Source organism: Schistocerca americana, chromosome 2 (genome assembly GCF_021461395.2).
Source record: "Schistocerca americana isolate TAMUIC-IGC-003095 chromosome 2, iqSchAmer2.1, whole genome shotgun sequence".
In the NCBI taxonomy this organism is placed as follows: domain Eukaryota; kingdom Metazoa; phylum Arthropoda; class Insecta; order Orthoptera; family Acrididae; genus Schistocerca; species Schistocerca americana.
This window is the reverse complement of record NC_060120.1, coordinates 927048990-927066685: the sequence shown is the minus strand read 5'-3', so window position 1 is coordinate 927066685 and position 17696 is coordinate 927048990. Positions and strand designations below refer to the sequence as shown.

At 37.9% G+C, this 17696-nt stretch overlaps 1 protein-coding gene across 1 annotated transcript in view; it reads left to right on the top strand.

Annotated features, from left to right (window-relative positions):
- The window catches only part of LOC124595975 (cullin-associated NEDD8-dissociated protein 1), a 159454-nt gene that overhangs the window by 138932 nt on the left and 2826 nt on the right, over positions 1 to 17696 (top strand). Inside the window, exons 19-21 of the mRNA XM_047134918.1 lie at positions 3166 to 3354; positions 5634 to 5877; positions 6618 to 6764. Of these exons, the coding sequence (XP_046990874.1) occupies positions 3166 to 3354; positions 5634 to 5877; positions 6618 to 6764 (580 nt within the window). The remainder of the gene's footprint in view (positions 1 to 3165; positions 3355 to 5633; positions 5878 to 6617; positions 6765 to 17696) is intronic.

The window sequence follows — 17696 nt, the reverse complement described above, 5'->3', positions numbered from 1 at the left end:
TCAACTGCTGCACCAAGTGAGAGAAGAGAAAGTGTGTAAAATGTGGAAAGCATATTGTTAAATCAATTCCCAACATGTCACACACAATGGCCAGCATAAGTAAACTGCCACTGACCCTAGAGGAATTGTCTGTCCTTCCAAAATCAGGGAATTTGATTGTCATCCTCTGAATTTTACCTTTGGAGGATACCATTACCAACGCCAATGCGGTCATCCAGAAGCTTCCTCATGAAAAAGCTTAGGAAATACACAGTGAAACTGCCACAATACTACATCAGGCCAAACCACCAGCTTGCAACCTGAAGAGAGAAGAATTACAAACTATTGAGACCATTAACATTGACAAGAGCATATTGGTACTGCCTGCTTACTTAATTGGTGCATCATCCACCCAGAGCTAGAGAGGAACCTGTGTTGCACGGGTTACCAAAAATCCATAAATATGATGTGTAGGTGCAACTGATCACAAGTGCTCGTGGCTCACCAATGTATAAACTGGCAAAACACTTGACCCCTCTACTTCAGCTGCATGTGGAAAAGACGAACACCTACATAAGGGACACAAGACATTTCATTGAGAAACTGAAGAAAGTAGGACAAAATGATGTAGTGATAAGATTTGATGTTATTTCTTTGTTCACCAAAGTGCTTCTCAGCGACAGTGTGGAGCAAATAGGTTCACTTTTCTTGCAGGACATAACAAAAATCTTCCATGCATGTCATACCACAAGCCACTTAGTGGAATGGCGATTTCTATGAACCGCAGGGAAAGAAGAAAATTGAAGCATTTGAGATGTGGTGCTACAGAAGAATGTTGAAAATTAGGTGTAGGTGAGGAAAGAAATATATGGATACACTGGCAAGTAGAAAGTACAGGATATGTAAAACACTGGGAATTATAAAGGACAGGATGGCAGGACATCTGTTAAGAAATCAGGGAATAGCTTCCGTGGTACTAAAGGGAGCTGTGGAGGGTAAAAATCTTTAGAAGAAAACAGAACTTGTAATACATCAGCAAATAATTGAGGATGTAGGTTGCAAGTGCTACTTTGAGATGAAGAGGTTGGCACAGGAGAGAAATTTGTGGTGGGCCGCATCAAACCAACCAAAGGCAGATGACTCAAAAACAAAGCTTGAAAATGTGGCCACAGGTAGTCAATTTAGTCCAGTGGTTACCAGTTTCTTCAAGGGGCATTTGAAAAGACAGGCACTGGGTTTGGCAGATTGTAACCTTATGAGATGATACATTTATATCGATGACACTTGTGCAGGGAGCCATGGTGAGAAACATCTCGGTGATTTCCTAAGATATCTGAACAGTCTCCATGCAAACATGAAATTTGCTATGGATGTGAAACAGGAGTAACAGCTACCCTTTCTTGTTATGCTGGTTACGAGGAATGGTGAAAACCTTGGCCACAGTGTGTTTCGTAAATTGCCATACATTGACGAATACCTGCGCAAACTGTCAAATCACACCGCAAGTCAGAAAAATATACTCATATGTGAGCTGCAGCAGCTTGTACACAAGATGCAACATCTGGGAAGTGTTCTGAGGAACAATGGGTTCCACACCAGTTGCATAAGAAGTGATCTGAAACTTAACTCTCAGTGAAGTGACACTTTGGAGGAAGAAATGTCTGGTATGTGCTCTCTAACATACATCAATTGGTGACAGACATAATTTTCTGTATATTGCTCTAACATGGCCTAACAACTATTTACAAAGCAACCGAGATGATCAAAGGGCATCTCAGATTGGCAAAGGATGAAAGATGCCCACATGCAATGTTGGAAATATGTTTTCTACAATGGAAAAGTCTGTCTGAATGGCTGGATGATATATTAGTAGCAGGATCACTGAATATAAATGGTATTGCATTTTGGGGCAGATGGAGAAATTGACTGTGGCAGAGCACATGCTATGTGAGACCGACCGCATGATCAGAATTTGCTGACACAGAAGTTCTTGGTGCAGAGAACAGTGACTCTGCTGACTTGTTCAAGGAAACAATAGAAATTCACAATCATGACAATAATTTCAATAAGAAAGATTAAAGCCTTGTGGTAAACAGAGCCTTGATTCCTATGCTGCAGTGAAAAAACGTCGCTTGTTACTTTGGGAGACTCGCAGCAGTAATGACCAGGGAAAAGCTGTCAGATGTTGGCATAACTGATACATATGATCCGTAGTAGTTGTTGTTGTCTGTTCCAGTCCACCGCAATGTAGGGTCAGCCTTTGATAATGGCTGCAGTTGTGCTGTTGAAACTTGTAGAGAAATTTTTAATGTTGATCAAAGATTCCAAGACAGAAGCCAGCAAGAAATACGTCAACAACTAGCCATGAAAGCCCTTAATAGTTTTGAACATAGTTTCATTTAATATTCAATTACGGCCACAGAAATGTTGAGTCACTACAAGTCTTTGAAGTAAATACATTTGAGTTGGTTACAGAGCTCGATACGACAGAAGTCGAAAGCAACTCTCTTGGCTGACAGGGGTATGGCAAAGGTATTTAGGGGTTGTCCTGAAGTGAATCTTATGAAATACTTGGCAGTGTTAAAGTTTCACATGATCTATGTTTCACTTGAAACTGAGGAATGTGCACGTCTGCCCAGAAATCAGAAGTTGTACATGCTTTATTTTTGGTCATACAAGCTATTATTATATTGTTTCAAACATTGTGGGTGGAGTATATTGAATTAAGTATAGGTGAACTGAATTGTAAAATACATTTCAGTTGAGACACACATATTTTAATGCTTACTTTGGTTGAAAACTACTTTATTCCATGTCTTGTGTTGTGTGTAAATGGGGGGGGGGGGGGGGTTACTAGTCACTAGTCACTTCAGATGAAATGGTATTTGTTAACTGTTGTATGTTTATCCTGTAACAAAAGAAGCTGTGATGATGATAATAAGAAAACTTTATATGAAGATTTCATATTAGTGAATCCATTACCTGAATTTCTGTACATATACAGATCTTGGCTGTTGGCATGAATGTGTATTCACCTCTCCATTATTAAAATATTTATAGCTATAACAAATGTTGTATTACTTTACTTGCTCCAATTTACTATAGTTATTATGAATTTTAATTCCTCAGTTTCCTGAGGGAAGAGAAATTGTTTAGTTGAATGTTGATTAATTTGTGTACTTTCAGCCCCAAGCAATTGATCCTTTACTGAGGCAATCCATTGGACAATTCCTGAGCACTCTTCAGGATCCCGATTTGAATGTTCGCAGAGTTGCTCTAGTAGCATTTAATTCAGCTGCACACAACAAGCCTATTCTAGTCAGAGATCTGTTGGATACTGTTTTACCACAGTTGTACAGTGAAACAAAAGTCCGTGTAAGTAAATATGCTTTCAAATTTATTCATGTGGACAGTTTGTTTCTTGTTGTTCTGTTATGTTTTTAATTTAAACACCGAAGTTGGTCTAGCCCAACATGGAACAGTTTTGTCAGTAGAATAACAATAAATAAACAACATGTTCACACAACAAGGATTTGATTTTTAAATTCAGAGTAAGCAATGTATTGAAGCATAGTTGAAATTAAATTGGAAGTTAAGAAAATTGATGAAAATTTATCAGAAAATTCTAATTTAGTGATAAGATCTTTTATGTGTACATTGTATGAATATCACTAAAATATCTGGTAGTGCATCGTTGAAGTTGACGTGTTAATGCCACAGCTGCAGCATTCAAAATGTAATTGATAAAAATATTGTGTTGATAAAGAGGCGAATTTATTAATGCCAATTGAAGAGGGGTGAAAGTGTGAAATGTCTTTGCATAAACAGGTATATACAATGTTGCTGGTTGCTACATTTCTCAAAGTAATTACCTTACTTAATTCACCTGTAATTCCACTCAATCAGATTACTTGTAATACAGCTTCTAATCAGGCCATTTAGTGAAAGCTCCGTGATATAGGTTTTTGCGATGGTTATTTATGAATCTTCATTACTTAATATATTTTGTTTTTAAATGATTTAAAAAATTGAGGAACCAAATGTAAAATGATAGAATTAAAAGTTAGAGGGAGCGTGAAAAAGTGATAATTAAATATACACACATCACGGTATAGTTATATATGCGGCCACTTATCATGGGATAATTATATATTTTTTATTTTTATAATTGTATTTTATGATTTTGGTTGGGTGTCTTTAAATATTTTGAGCTAGCATGAGACTTAATTAATGTATACCGCGATAACACTCGTACAGACATTGGCTGCCGCGAAGTACGTACGATATAATATTTTTTAAACACAACGCGCGATTCACCGCCTTCTAATAGATGGTTTGCGTGAGCGCTGCCATTTAGAAAAGAAAATGTACGTTTTCTTATCCAAACTGTAATTATTAATATAGGTCTCGGGGGCTACTGGTTATTTATGTACCAAATTTAACAAAGATGAACTGAGATATTGCGGAGCTTATTGAATGGAACGATTTTCAATATTTCTTGTTCATTATTTGCAAGGCAAAACTGGAGAGAATCTCATCTGCCATTAAGTGACCAAAATGCAAGATGCTGAACTCATTCAGTGCTGTGAATTTTAGTGAATGAAATCTCTCACTATGAAATTAATGAAAGATCAAAATTAAGAAGTGTCTCACATTTACATTTAATATTATAACATTAATTATTAATTATAAAAGATAGTCAGCATAATGGCCCACCAAATGCTGCTAGGGAAGAAGAGCTCCCCGCAGCTCGAACTTATGAAAAAACTAGGTTAATGAGAATTAATGGTTGTGACCATGAGAGGTGACAACTAAGTCAATAATACACACTTTCTAATAACAATTTCTATTATACTTTGCAAAAATACAGAAAAAACTAACATTATCATCCAGCGCTACAATGGTGGCCTACCTCTAGACGAAACATAAACAGGACAGTGAGTTCAGTCAAAGCATTGTCTATGACCTTCAAGGCCTATGTTACACAGAGATTATACAAAAAGTGGTTCGTTATTAATTACATCAATATTTGATAATAATAATTTACATTCTTTACTATTTGTTATGCACTGCGCAGACGTACTTAGTCTTTAGATAATTTATGGTTCACATGTTGCATAACAAAAACTTCTTTTTCCTTTCTCCAAATGTCCATTTATGTGATGTACCATCACAACATTAGGCTTCGAGAAAGAGGTAAAATTGTGCTGTATACAAAAATGGGTTGCAGCTTGAAGTAAATTGTTGTAGATTAATTTTGTTGCATTGTTTCAGAACCTTACCTAGTCACAGTATTTGGAAGCAGTGTTGTCAGGAAAAGATGGTTCCAATTATCTGATGATAAAACAAGCAACCACTCCTTCTGTTGTGCTGCAAATCACATACTGAAACAGGGCATTGGGTTTTGCTTATGCCGTGTGTGACATAGGCTATGGGGGAGGGGATCTTAAACACAACATATGACATCAGAATGCAGGTGTTCCCATTGACTGTCAAGTTTAATGTTGTCAGATATGTGGCAGTACTATCCTTGCCTTCAACTAGGGAAATGTAATCAGCAAAAGAAATGTCTTTCTACTGTGGTTGTATGATCAGTAAAATTTTTATTGTAACAACCCTGTTCCTAATTAATTGTTTCCATTTGTGTAAAACAGAAAGAACTGATTCGAGAAGTGGAGATGGGGCCTTTTAAACATACTGTTGATGATGGACTAGACATCAGAAAAGCAGCATTTGAATGCATGTACACTCTTCTTGACTCTTGTCTTGACAGACTTGACATTTTTGAGTTTTTAAACCATGTGGAAAATGGATTGAAAGATCATTACGATATAAAAATGCTTACTTATTTAATGGTTGCCCGGTTAGCGCAACTTTGTCCTACTGCAGTTCTACAAAGTAAGTACTGAATATCATACTTATACTGACTAAGGTTTTCTGTAACACAGTTAAAACTGATCTGTTCTCTTAAACACACTTTGGTTGTGGAAAGGTTACTTGAAGTTTTCGTTAATGTTAGTTCAGACAGGAAATTGTTTCATCAGAATTTATCTTCCTGTGCTGTTGTCGGATCTCTTTTGTCCTCTTCTGCCTCATTCTGTATTCTTTTTTTCCCATCTCCCTACTCTCTCCTTTCCTGTCCCTCCACCTTCCACTTCTCTTCCCACCCTATCTTGCCTCCCTCCCTGCTCGATCTTGCCTCTCGCCCCACCCGATCTTGCATCTCTCTACTGTGCAATGCACCATCTTGCCCTATCCTCCTGTTGTGCGTCACACCTTCTCACCCTATCCTACCCCCACCCCCCTCCCTCCATCCCCCTTTCTTGCATTCCTCCCTTCCCTTCTCTCTTCTCACCCTATCCTGCCCCCTCCTCTCTCTGTCCCTCCCACCTGTTCTGACCCCCATCACTACCACCTCCATAGTGATTGTTGCTGCAATGAATATGCTGTCTTGCTCATAATAATGGTAGTTCTTCATTTCTCATGTGTAAATATTACATTTGCCTCAGTGTTATTATTTGTAAGCATTATAGTACTATCAGTACTTCTAGCAGTTCAGTTACAATGAAAGTATACCTATTCAGTCTTATTGTTTGTGTAAGCTGTTTCTGTTTAATTTTACTTTCCCACATTTTAAGGGTTGGAACGTTTGATAGAGCCACTGCGGAATACCTGCACAATGAAAGTTAAAGCAAATTCTGTTAAACAGGAGTATGAGAAGCAAGATGAACTGAAACGGTCAGCAATGCGAGCTGTCTCTTCCTTACTTACTGTTCCTGATGCAGGTATGGAATTTAAAATTAATTGTAACATTGTTGCATAATGTTGTTTTTAATACTGGAAGCATATTTCATCAAAATGTAAGTATTTTGTGGAAAGTGATACTAGAGTTAAAATGTCAATAGTGTACTTATATCTTTTTCCTTTGTCACATTGCCTGCTATTTATAAACAGTAAAAAAGTAAGTTCTGCTTACATTGTGCAATTGCTTGCATGATGGCCTAACTGAGATAGTTTTTTAAATCTAAATTACGTTATTTTTCAACAAAATTGCCCTTTGAAGTTGGCAGTTATATGGGGGGGGGGGGGGGGGGGGAGGGTACCAAGAAATAACCGGAATTGTAATGCTGCGTTGGCAGAGGGTTGTTGTAGGACCTCCCATGAGTCTTTCCACGAGGCGGCATCACCAGACAGTGACTAGTGTGATATCTGTGGCAGTTTTGTGGAGTGTGTGCGCAGTGCAGATGTGACAGGAGAAATACTTCTTACAAATTATATGCATCTGTGAAATTTTGTTTCAACATAGTCCATATAAATCAGGAAAAAATCTTACCTTCATAGTCTCGAATGTTATTGAATTTAGCATATGTTAAAATCAAGGACTAAGTAAGGAACACGTATTTTTTTGTTGCTTCGAGATACAGCCCTCCAAAGATGACACTACATATACCATTTTGAAGGCGCAAATTTTGGAAAAAAATTTTAAAATGCTGTATCTACATCTACATCCATACTCCGCAAGCCACCTGATGGTGTGTGGCGGAGGGTACCTTGAGTACCTCTATCGGTTCTCCCTTCTATTCCAGTCTCGTATTGTTCATGGAAAGAAAGATTGTCGGTATGCCTCTGTGTGGGCTCTAATCTCTCTGATTTTATCCTCATGGTCTCTTCGCGAGATATTCGTAGCAGGGAGCAATATACTGCTTGACTGCTCGGTGAAGGTATGTTCTCGAAACTTCAACAAAAGCTTGTACCGAGCTGCTGAGTGTGTCTCTTGCAGAATCTTCCACTGGAGTTTATCTATCATCTCTGTAACGCTTTCACGATTAGTAAATGATTCTGTAATGAAGCGCACTGTTCTCCGTTGGACCTTCTCTATCCCTTCTATCAACCCTATCTGGTACAGATCCCACACCGGTGAGCAGTATTCAAACAACTGTACTGTAACCTACTTCCTTTGTTTTCGGGCTGCATTTCCTTACGATTCTAACAATGAATCTGTCAGACATCTGCTTTACCGACGATTAATTTTATATGGTCATTCCATTTTAAATCACTCCTAACGCCTACTCCCAGATAATTTATAGGATTAACTGCTTCCAGTTGCTGGTCTGGTATATTGTAGCTAAACGATAAGGGATCTTTCTTTCTATGTATTCGCAGCACATTACGCTTGTCTACATTAAGATTCAATTGCCATTCCGTGAACCATGCGTCAATTCGTTGCAGATCCTTCTGCATTTCAGTACAATTTTCCATTGTTACAACCTCTCAATGTACTACAGCATCATCCACAAAAAGCCTCAGTCCGATGTTATCCACAAGGTCATTTATGTATACTGTGAATAGCAACGGTCATACGACACTCCCCTGCGGCACACCTGAAATCTATCTTAATTCGGAAAACTTCTCTCCATTGAGAATGACATGCTGCGTTCTGTTATCTAGGAAGTCTTCAATGCAATCACACAATTGGTCTGATAGTCCATATGCTCTTACTTTTTTCATTAAACGACTGTGAGAAGCTGTATCAAACGTCTTGCGGAAGTCAAGAAACAAGGTATCTACCTGGGACGAATAGCGCGAGCTGGGTTTCACACAACCGCCTTTTTCGAAATCCATGCTAATTCCTACAGAGTAGATTTCTAGTCTCCAGAAAAGTCATTATACTGGAACGTAATACGTGTTCCAAAATTCTGCAACTGATCGACGTTAGAGATATAGGTCTATAGTTCTGCACATCTGTTCGACGTCCCTTTTTGAAAACGGGGATGACCTGTGCCCTTTTCCAATCTTCTGGAACGCTATGCTCTTCTAGAGACCTACAGTAAACCGCTGCAAGAAGGGGGGCAAGTTCTTTCGCGTACTCTGTGTAAAATTGAACTGGTATCCCATCAGGTCCAGCGGCCTTTCCTCTTTTGAGTGATTTTAATTGTTTTTCTATCCCTCTGTCATCTATTTCGAATCCACCATTTTGTCATCTGTGCAACAATCTAGAGAAGGAACTACGGTGCAGTCTTCCTCTGTGAAACAGCTTTGGAAAAAGACATTTAGTATTTTGGCCTTTAGTCTGTCATCCTCTGTTTCAGTACCATTTTGGTCACAGAGTATCTGGACATTTTGTTTTGATCCACCTACCGCTTTGACATAAGACCAAATTTCTTAGGATTTTGTGCCAAGTCAGTACCTAGAACTTTACTTTTGAATTCATTGAACACCTCTCGCATAGCCCTCCTCACACTACATTTTGCTTCTTGGAACAGTTCTAGATATTTTGTTGGCTTTTTTTATTTGAAAGATAATTGCTTTGTGATTACAAAGAAATCCTCCATTGAGACTTACCTGTCAAAGTTCTTTCACTATAGCATTCTGAACTTATTTTATACTTTAGGTTTTTTTTTTTAATGCCAATCCATAAAATTTTGATTTTTTTTTTTTTTCTGTTGATTAGTACTATATAGTTCTACATTCCCTGAAAAGGAGAGCTTACTCTTTTAGGTTGAACAGGTTTTATAAACAGTTGAAATTTTTGCCATACATAAAACCTGTTTCACTACCGCATTATCACATAACAGGCTCATAAAAATCAAAGCCTAGCCTTATTTAACATAATTTTAGTTTTGAAAGATGAGTAAGAAACTCATTTTCAAGTATTTTAAATGGTTCCAAAATGTATGTGAAAGGTCCAAAGACTTATAGGCTTCAATTTATACAACTCTGTGCACTACGTTTTGCACTGGAATTAACCAGTCAATGAACTAAAAATGTGTCCACTGCTTCAGTATCTTCATTTAATATAGAGTGATGTCTTCCTGTTGAAGCAATAGGAACTTGAGAACTTACAGTCTTAAAAACATTGTGAACAGGAAATGAGCACTGATGGTATGGTTGCTGTCTTTCAGCTGAAAACCTGTATCCAGCAGCTGGTCGATGTGGCAGCGTAAAGTTCACTACAATTTTATTTAACTGATAACTGGTGTCAATAATCTCTGCAATCCACCAGTCAGTCATACACACACGCTACAAACATCCCCCTTCTCAGGTTGTGAATCTGAATATTAGCGTGCTGCTTCTGAGGTGTTGGCTGAACGAACGAAATTTCTTCTTTCTTGCTCTTTAACACACATGCAATATGAGTTCGCCCATCACTTTGAGTCCAAAAATGTTTCTTCTGAATTCCTTTCACAGGAGTACTTTGTTTGGACCCATTCTTTTTTCTGCTCACAGAATTCTTAGATTTCTTTGTTGGACAAAAGAATGAGGGCTGTGGATATTTAAGATTTCACGACTCTCGTGAAATCCTCAGCATTCTGAGTCGCATCTGTATTTGGTCTGAAAAGATTATGTTTTGTAGCATGGTGCTTCAGGGGGCCTCCTATACCATCACAAGGCCCCTTCCCATGACCGGTAGCAATGTATACCCAGTCAGGTGGCACAAGTGACTTACTCAATTCAAACAGCTGGTAACGATTTTTAAAATGACTAGGAGCACCATCAGAAATAAAGATGATCTTCTCTGCCCATGTTTACAGTTAAGAATTTTGTGCATTACTGGCAAAGCATGTGCTAGAATTTTGTGCATTACTGGCAAAGCATGTGCTGAGTCATTACTTGTAACTGCAATGCTTGTGATCTCGATGTGAAAATATGTCACTTCTGTAAAAATGGAAACCTGGTCATTACTCCAATGATACTCTTGTACTTCTTGTGGGAGAATTAAGACTAGTTCTCAGCAAAATCACAGTGAAGTACTAAATATAGTTCTTCAGCCTTTACACACCCTTTCACTTCTGCAATGTGCTGTTGTTGCAATTTCTTCAGATACTGGTGTGTTACTGCTTTCACTGACCATTTACTAAGTTCATCAATGAAACAGTCAAAGGCAACAGTTTTCTTAATAAGTTTATTTTTGTCCCATGTCGCATACGTAACTTCTGCAGAGTTATCTGCTACGTCTTCCAGGCCAAGTGTCTGTACAGACAGTCCTCCGTTTCCAGGGCAGTCGCCATATTCTTGAAACAAAGAAGTCTCTCGCTTTATGCCACAGACTACTATCAGGGTGTATACGACCCGGGACAACCGGGAGATCCGGGAAAAACCTGGGAATTTTTTTCATCCGGGAGAAAACCGGGATATTTTTAGAATTCTGGGAATTTTTCGTTGTTTTAGTTTTCAGTTAGATTTTTATAATTTTGACTAGTAAGAACCGATACTCTAACAAAGGATATTACTGTAGCCCACTACTGCAGAATAATGCTTCAACAATACAACATAAACGAGAGAAAAAAACGAAAATAATTGAAATTGCAAAGGAAATGCACCATATACAACGACAACACACAGTGCTCTTGTAAGCGTCTGCCAATTGAAAATGTGTCAAAGGCTTTAGGAAGACTGTGCAGTGCTTCATAACAACAAATTGCCTCCACTCTACCGGGAAAAGGGGGCGCGGAATTCATATTCTTGAGGAAAAAAACTTGTTTCACAAAGCACATAGCATCCAGCACACGTTTGTCTATCGATTATTCATATGATTTTGAAACACTTCTGTCTTAGTTTTTGAACATTTTGGAACACATTTTAAGGTGATATCTGAATGAATCATAAGTTGACTCTGGAATGCATGCATAGTGTACATGATGTCTGTGTCAGGAGAATCCTCGTCACATCTAGAAATAAACTTTCCGCAGACAAAAGGGGATGGGGCTATACGAGCTGAGGGAATAAAGCCGAACTGATGAATGCCAATCGCTGTCTGATTATGTGGTTGATTGGGTTTGCGAATGACCAGCATTGTTATAATTACTAGCGAAATCCATAGATTCAGACTACCAGAATGGAAATAAATGACTGACAGGTATAACAGGTGAGAAAGATTACGTATCTTCCAGGTGTATCCAAGAAAATGAAATTTTGACAGAAAATTTTTGGCCAGATCGCTACACTAGCAAGGACCAGTAGTACAGTCCCCGGCTAGCAGCCGCGTAAGTTCTATTCTGGAAGTAACGCGGAAAACGTGTTGTTCGAACGTGTAATAACGCCTAACCGGAAAATAATCACGGGATAACTAAACCTGTGATCTGGTAGGGTTAGTGAAGTTAATCGGCGAACAAATTTTGACAGTGGCAGCAATAGCTACAGAATTGGTGATGACAAGATTGTTTGTTACAACGAGGAAGCAGAAGAAACGGGGACATCACACAAATAATGGAAGAAAAAGACGAGTCCAAATTTATATAAAAATTTCGTAATACTACTTTTCGATCTCATGCTTGAGAAGCTGGTGCGTATGAATGAAATATGAAACTATTTCCTAACATAAAGCTTTTTGCTTGTAGTAGGCCTAATAGGCATTTGATATTGGTACTTTGTGGATTATATTCTTTCGTGTTATAAAAATGGCCATTTTTGCCAAAACAGTCTCGTTTATTTGGCGTGTTACAAAATTGCTGCCATATTAGAAAGGCCTATTTTGTTTTATCTAGTACACAGGGACAAAATAGACGTAATCAGATCGAGAAACCACACCAGTCTTGGGTATTATTTGTATTAACAGCTTTTTCAGTATTAGGTAACGACATTTTGATTTTTCGTGTAGCAGAACATTGACGAACTTTGAGGTAATAGATCCTTTTGCAGAAAAGAAAGCACACCATATAAAGCTGTAGCAAGATTAGAGAGAAAAAAATGCTAGGAGGTAATGTTTGAAGAAATGTATAATTTCTTGCTTAACTCATGTCAGTATTGGTTTTATATATCCTATATTTAATTTTATGTCACACAAAACAGCAAGTTATTAACTAATAGGCAATAAAGAGTTCAGATTTTCTGAAGAGTTCTTGTTCTCTCGATTACAAAGAATCCCATCCTCCTATTAATTGTGAGTTTTTTTTTTAAAGAGGGGCCGGCTGTCAAACCGGTCGAGTGGGAGAAGGAGAGCCACCACAGGACATTTCAATTTCCACACTCCTGAATATAGTTTGGACGTGCGGTAGAAAAATGCTTTATGAATAGTCGTGGCACTGCACTTTGGCATACTTGAGACCAAATAATATGTCTTACATTTCCTCGAACACGTATGTTTTATGTTTCAGACTTTTCAGAAGGATGTCAGCCACAGGATGAACGTATTTTGAAAATTCGATTTATTTTTTTTAGTATTGACCCGGTTCGCAAATGTCGTAGGTCCGGGGCTGATGCGCAGAGCTGTCTGAGTTTTAGTGGATAGTCTCCACGTGACCCGTGTATACATTTAGTGATTTTGGTGTTTCCCCTTCATTTACGCTCATGTCAAATGAAAACAAAACGGATATCTGTGGCTGGGAGCTCTCAAGTGAATTAAAACCCATTCACATAATTACGGAAGGCTTAAATATGTCATTAGTTTCAGATTTTATTTAATTTTCACCTTACAGTCAGGCGTTAATCGCCTTGCGGAACAATGAAGTTATTTTTGTCTGTTTGATAAAGAGATTTGACTTTTGTTAACCTTTTCTGCAGAGGGAGTCATTGTATTCGAAACAAAATGTTTAATTCCACAGTACTGGCTAGTTTCAACTGTTCACTGCATTTCAAGTACACGTTTTCATTTTCTTGCACGTATGGCATTATGGCATAATAAAGAACCAAACATGATATAATACAGTACTGGTGCTCCAAGAAAATTTACATCTCGAAAACCACACTGAAAAGCTTAATATCAGGTCGAGGTCTGCTTCATTGGGAATCTGGACATTCGAATGTGCCCTTTAAGTATACACTTTAAATGTGCACATTTTAATATGGTTCACAAAATTCCGGTGCTCTTGCAGTATCTTCTGATGTCTTGTTCCTTGAATGACATAATATATGATCTTTCAATGTTTTACACGTATGTACATACGGGCTTCCTACGTCACGATAGCCACCCAAGCGCGGTGTCACCTATTATCTGCGCTCTCTGGCAACTGCTGAAACGAACCTATTTCTAACAGGTCTCGGGAAAATATTGCGAATGGTGGTTTGAAAAGCATTACTTTCAGAGTAAATATCCTTCTACGTAAGTTAAACTATGTGCAAGAATGTAGCATGAATTTATTAAATCACAGAATGTTTGACTCTCGTTTAAAAATCGACTCTTTGTTGACGAGCCATTTAGAAGAATTTCGAACCCAGAAGATCAGACATTTATGTCATTACTAAAAATTTTACTGGCACATTTGTGTGATATATCTTAAAGTGTAACATGCGCAAAAAAAATCAACAGTATATGCAAAAGCTTAGCTTCTTTTGCAGCTTGAGACCAATATCATATGTGAAAGCTTTTTTCTTTTCTTGTAGCAACACTATGTATATTAATTTAAACTATTAACTTTCCCTGTTTATGTGTTCGTGCTACTTACTAGTGATGTTGCTGTTGGCTGACTACATCGCGTGTCCTATGCTCTGAATATCCGCTGTCATCTGCTGGCGAGATCAGGTGACATGAGTTATGAACAGCTTACAAAAGCACATCGATATCTCGATTTCAATGATTCGGGAAGTAACTTGCAGTGTTTGGTGGAATTCCATTGTATACTTTCGTAATACGAAAATACACAGCATACATGTTGCTGCACAGCAAAGATATTTTCAAAACGTATCTTTTTCCCAGAGTTTTGTTTTTCTGAAGTGCCGGGAAATTGTACAACCATGTATAAAACCATAACCATTCAAAGGACTGATAAGGGTAAATATACTGTCACCCGGGAGAAAGTGTATTTTTAACGGGGAAATCTGGGAAAAATCGGGGAATTTTTTTTCCTTGTCCATGTATACACCCTGACTAATGACTTTATCACGCACGAGTTCAAAATTCGTGGAGTACACACACACACACACAGCAGACATCTTTAGGTGGGTGTGGAACTACGCACTTATGTCTTAGTGCATAAAATTTTGACCTTCCAATATGTGAAGTTGTATAGCTGCTCTTACAAACTGCAAAATGTTTCTTTAATACTGCGACTCATGTACCTCTTCGCTTTCACAACTTTTTGACCTTCAACTGATACAGTTATAGTGTCTTTTTTGTTGGCACTCTGGCGAGAACAGTCCCATTTATCTTCCAGATAAAATGACTGCACTATTTGAAATTGAGCTGCTTCTATAGGATGACTGTGATAGGGATCTGGCCTTCCAAAGACTCCTTTTACAGACCTCACATTTCTTGATTTGTCTACTATGTACTTTGATACTGATGGAACATGGTTCTCTCTCTCTCTCTCTCTCTCTCTCTCTCTCTCTCTCTCTCTCTCTCTCTCTCTCTCCTTTTTTTTTTTTTTTTAAATATCTCTGAAATAATAGTTAAAAATTTGCACCTTTTCACTGTAGGATGCACAATATTCAACAGCTGAAGCAATATTTGTGAAAAATTCCTGGCAAGAGGTGCAAGAATGCTTTGGTTCATTTTCTTCTGAAGATGGAATTTGTACTTTAAAGAGTGTGGTCAGTTTTACTATAGTGTATTCATCCATAGCTTCAGTAATTTCTCTTCTCTTTCTTGATGCATAGAGCTTATGACTCGACTTTACTGACCACGGTTTCATAATAGGACTAACCCTCTACCTCTGTAGTTGACTGATTCAGGGTATTTAATTCCTCTGATGCAAAATATGCCCAGTCTGAACAAAGTCTGTTTTTTGGTTTGTCTTACATATCACTCTTGTATGGATGTGCAAATCGTCGGCACAATTCACTCTCCTGTGACCCCAGTCGGAAGACATTTCAAACATCCCTTTTCACAAAACACACTGCAACTGTGTCAACTGGCAAATTCCTCACGAAAACACAGAACTCACTGGATGTCTCAGGTTTCTTAGAAGCCTCTTCAGTAAACAAATTAGCACTGAACAACTAGAATACAGAAACCTGCAATGAACAACCGCAACAAAGCAACTGACAGGAAACTACAACAAAGTGTAAGAAATATCTGCAGCAATGAAAGTGAAAAGAAATGGTGGCAACAGAGAAAGTGATTAGAAATAACTGCAACAAAGACAATAGAAATAAACATTGTAACAAGGAAATTACTAAGAAACAACTTCATTAAAGACGTACATTGCCCTTGAAAGTTAAAAAAAATAATTTTTTAAAAGAAAACCTGTCCAACTTAAAAGTGGAAGCTCTTCTTTACAGATAATATAGTACTACATGGTACTAATGAACAGAAAAAATCTTTTCTGGATTGGCATTTTTGGAAGAAGAAAAAAAAAAATTCTGCAGATTATAAAAAAAATTTCAATAGACGACAGTAAAAGAACTTTGACGGATATGTACAAATGGAGGATACCATTGTAATCATAAAGGAATTATTTTTCAAATAAAAAACTCTCCACCCCATGCCTCTCCCCATGCCTTTCCCCATGCCTCTCCCCATTTGTGCATATATTATTTATTGGAGTATGCATAAACTTCAGTCTTGTTATTATGTGGGTAATTAGAACTAACAACTTAGAATGGTTAGAATCTTAAAATTCCTTGAAAACTAGCCACTGTTGCTACTTAAGTGGGACAATAGATGAAGCCGGTTTACTTGCCGCAAATCTCGTAAACAGTTTGATCCAGTGACAATATTCAGCGTATTGTTGTGTCTGTGGTGACATGCAGTGCATTTGTCACATGCATTGTGAGTAATTTTAAGAGTGCTTTGTTCTTCCTTTGGAAATTGATGATTATTCTAGTTTAGACTGTTGCTTCTGCTGTTTATCAGAGTGACTTTAAGTCCATAGAAAAAAAGCTCGAATGCCTCCTATTCCAAGACACACATCTACGTCCTTTGAAAGTACTGTGATTAAAGATGTAGGTAGTGGTGTGTCCATTCAACTGTCTTACAAAGAGGCTGTGCCAACTTGTCATCACCAATTTCATCCAAATGTATGGTATATGCAGGGCTTGGCCAGAAATGATTGCTGAAAGTGGGAGTTAGGTGGCCAAGCAGTTACTTAAAAGAAGCATATCTGTATCTGCTGCAAGTTGATGAGGCATGAGCCATTTATGTTTGTGTAGTTGTGTGGGGCAGCGCACAGCAGAAATAGTAGAGGGTGGTAAACAAATGGTCATGGGGTCAAGTTCCTAAGCAGAAACTTTTTTAATTTTCAATTTTTTATGTTATTTACACAGCAGATAATACTCAGTATATTATCTTTATTAATATTTTCATAAAACGCATGAAAAAGGAGGATGAAGAAAAAATTGTGATTCTAAATGAATTTGCAGGAAGGGCCTTAAGGTGCACACGAGAACTTTGCAAGTAAAATTGTGTGTTTTTATTATTGTACAGTTGATGACTTACACATGGTTGGATAATATTCATTGTAAGAACAGGGGAAGCAGTAATTGTCTTGGAATCTTGACATGTTGTGAACACTGTTTATGCAATGACATGGTTGTTTTAAAGTTTCTTTAGAGAAACAAACTTGATTTACATTCATAAAAGGCTCTCCCTTATCACATAGTTTGGCAGCAAACCACGAGTAACACATCATTTTGCCAGATATTGGCGAGGATAGCTGATGATGTACAATGGAATATATTTTGATACAGTCATCTTGGGTTGATACCTTTTTCTGTCTCGACCGTCAACCTACCGTACCACGCAGCTTCCGAGGGCTGTTCAAAGGGCAAATTGAGACTAATGGGACACAGTCTTGTTTGCTTTAACTACAATCCTGTCTTGGAAAGTTACTAGCAGAGCCATT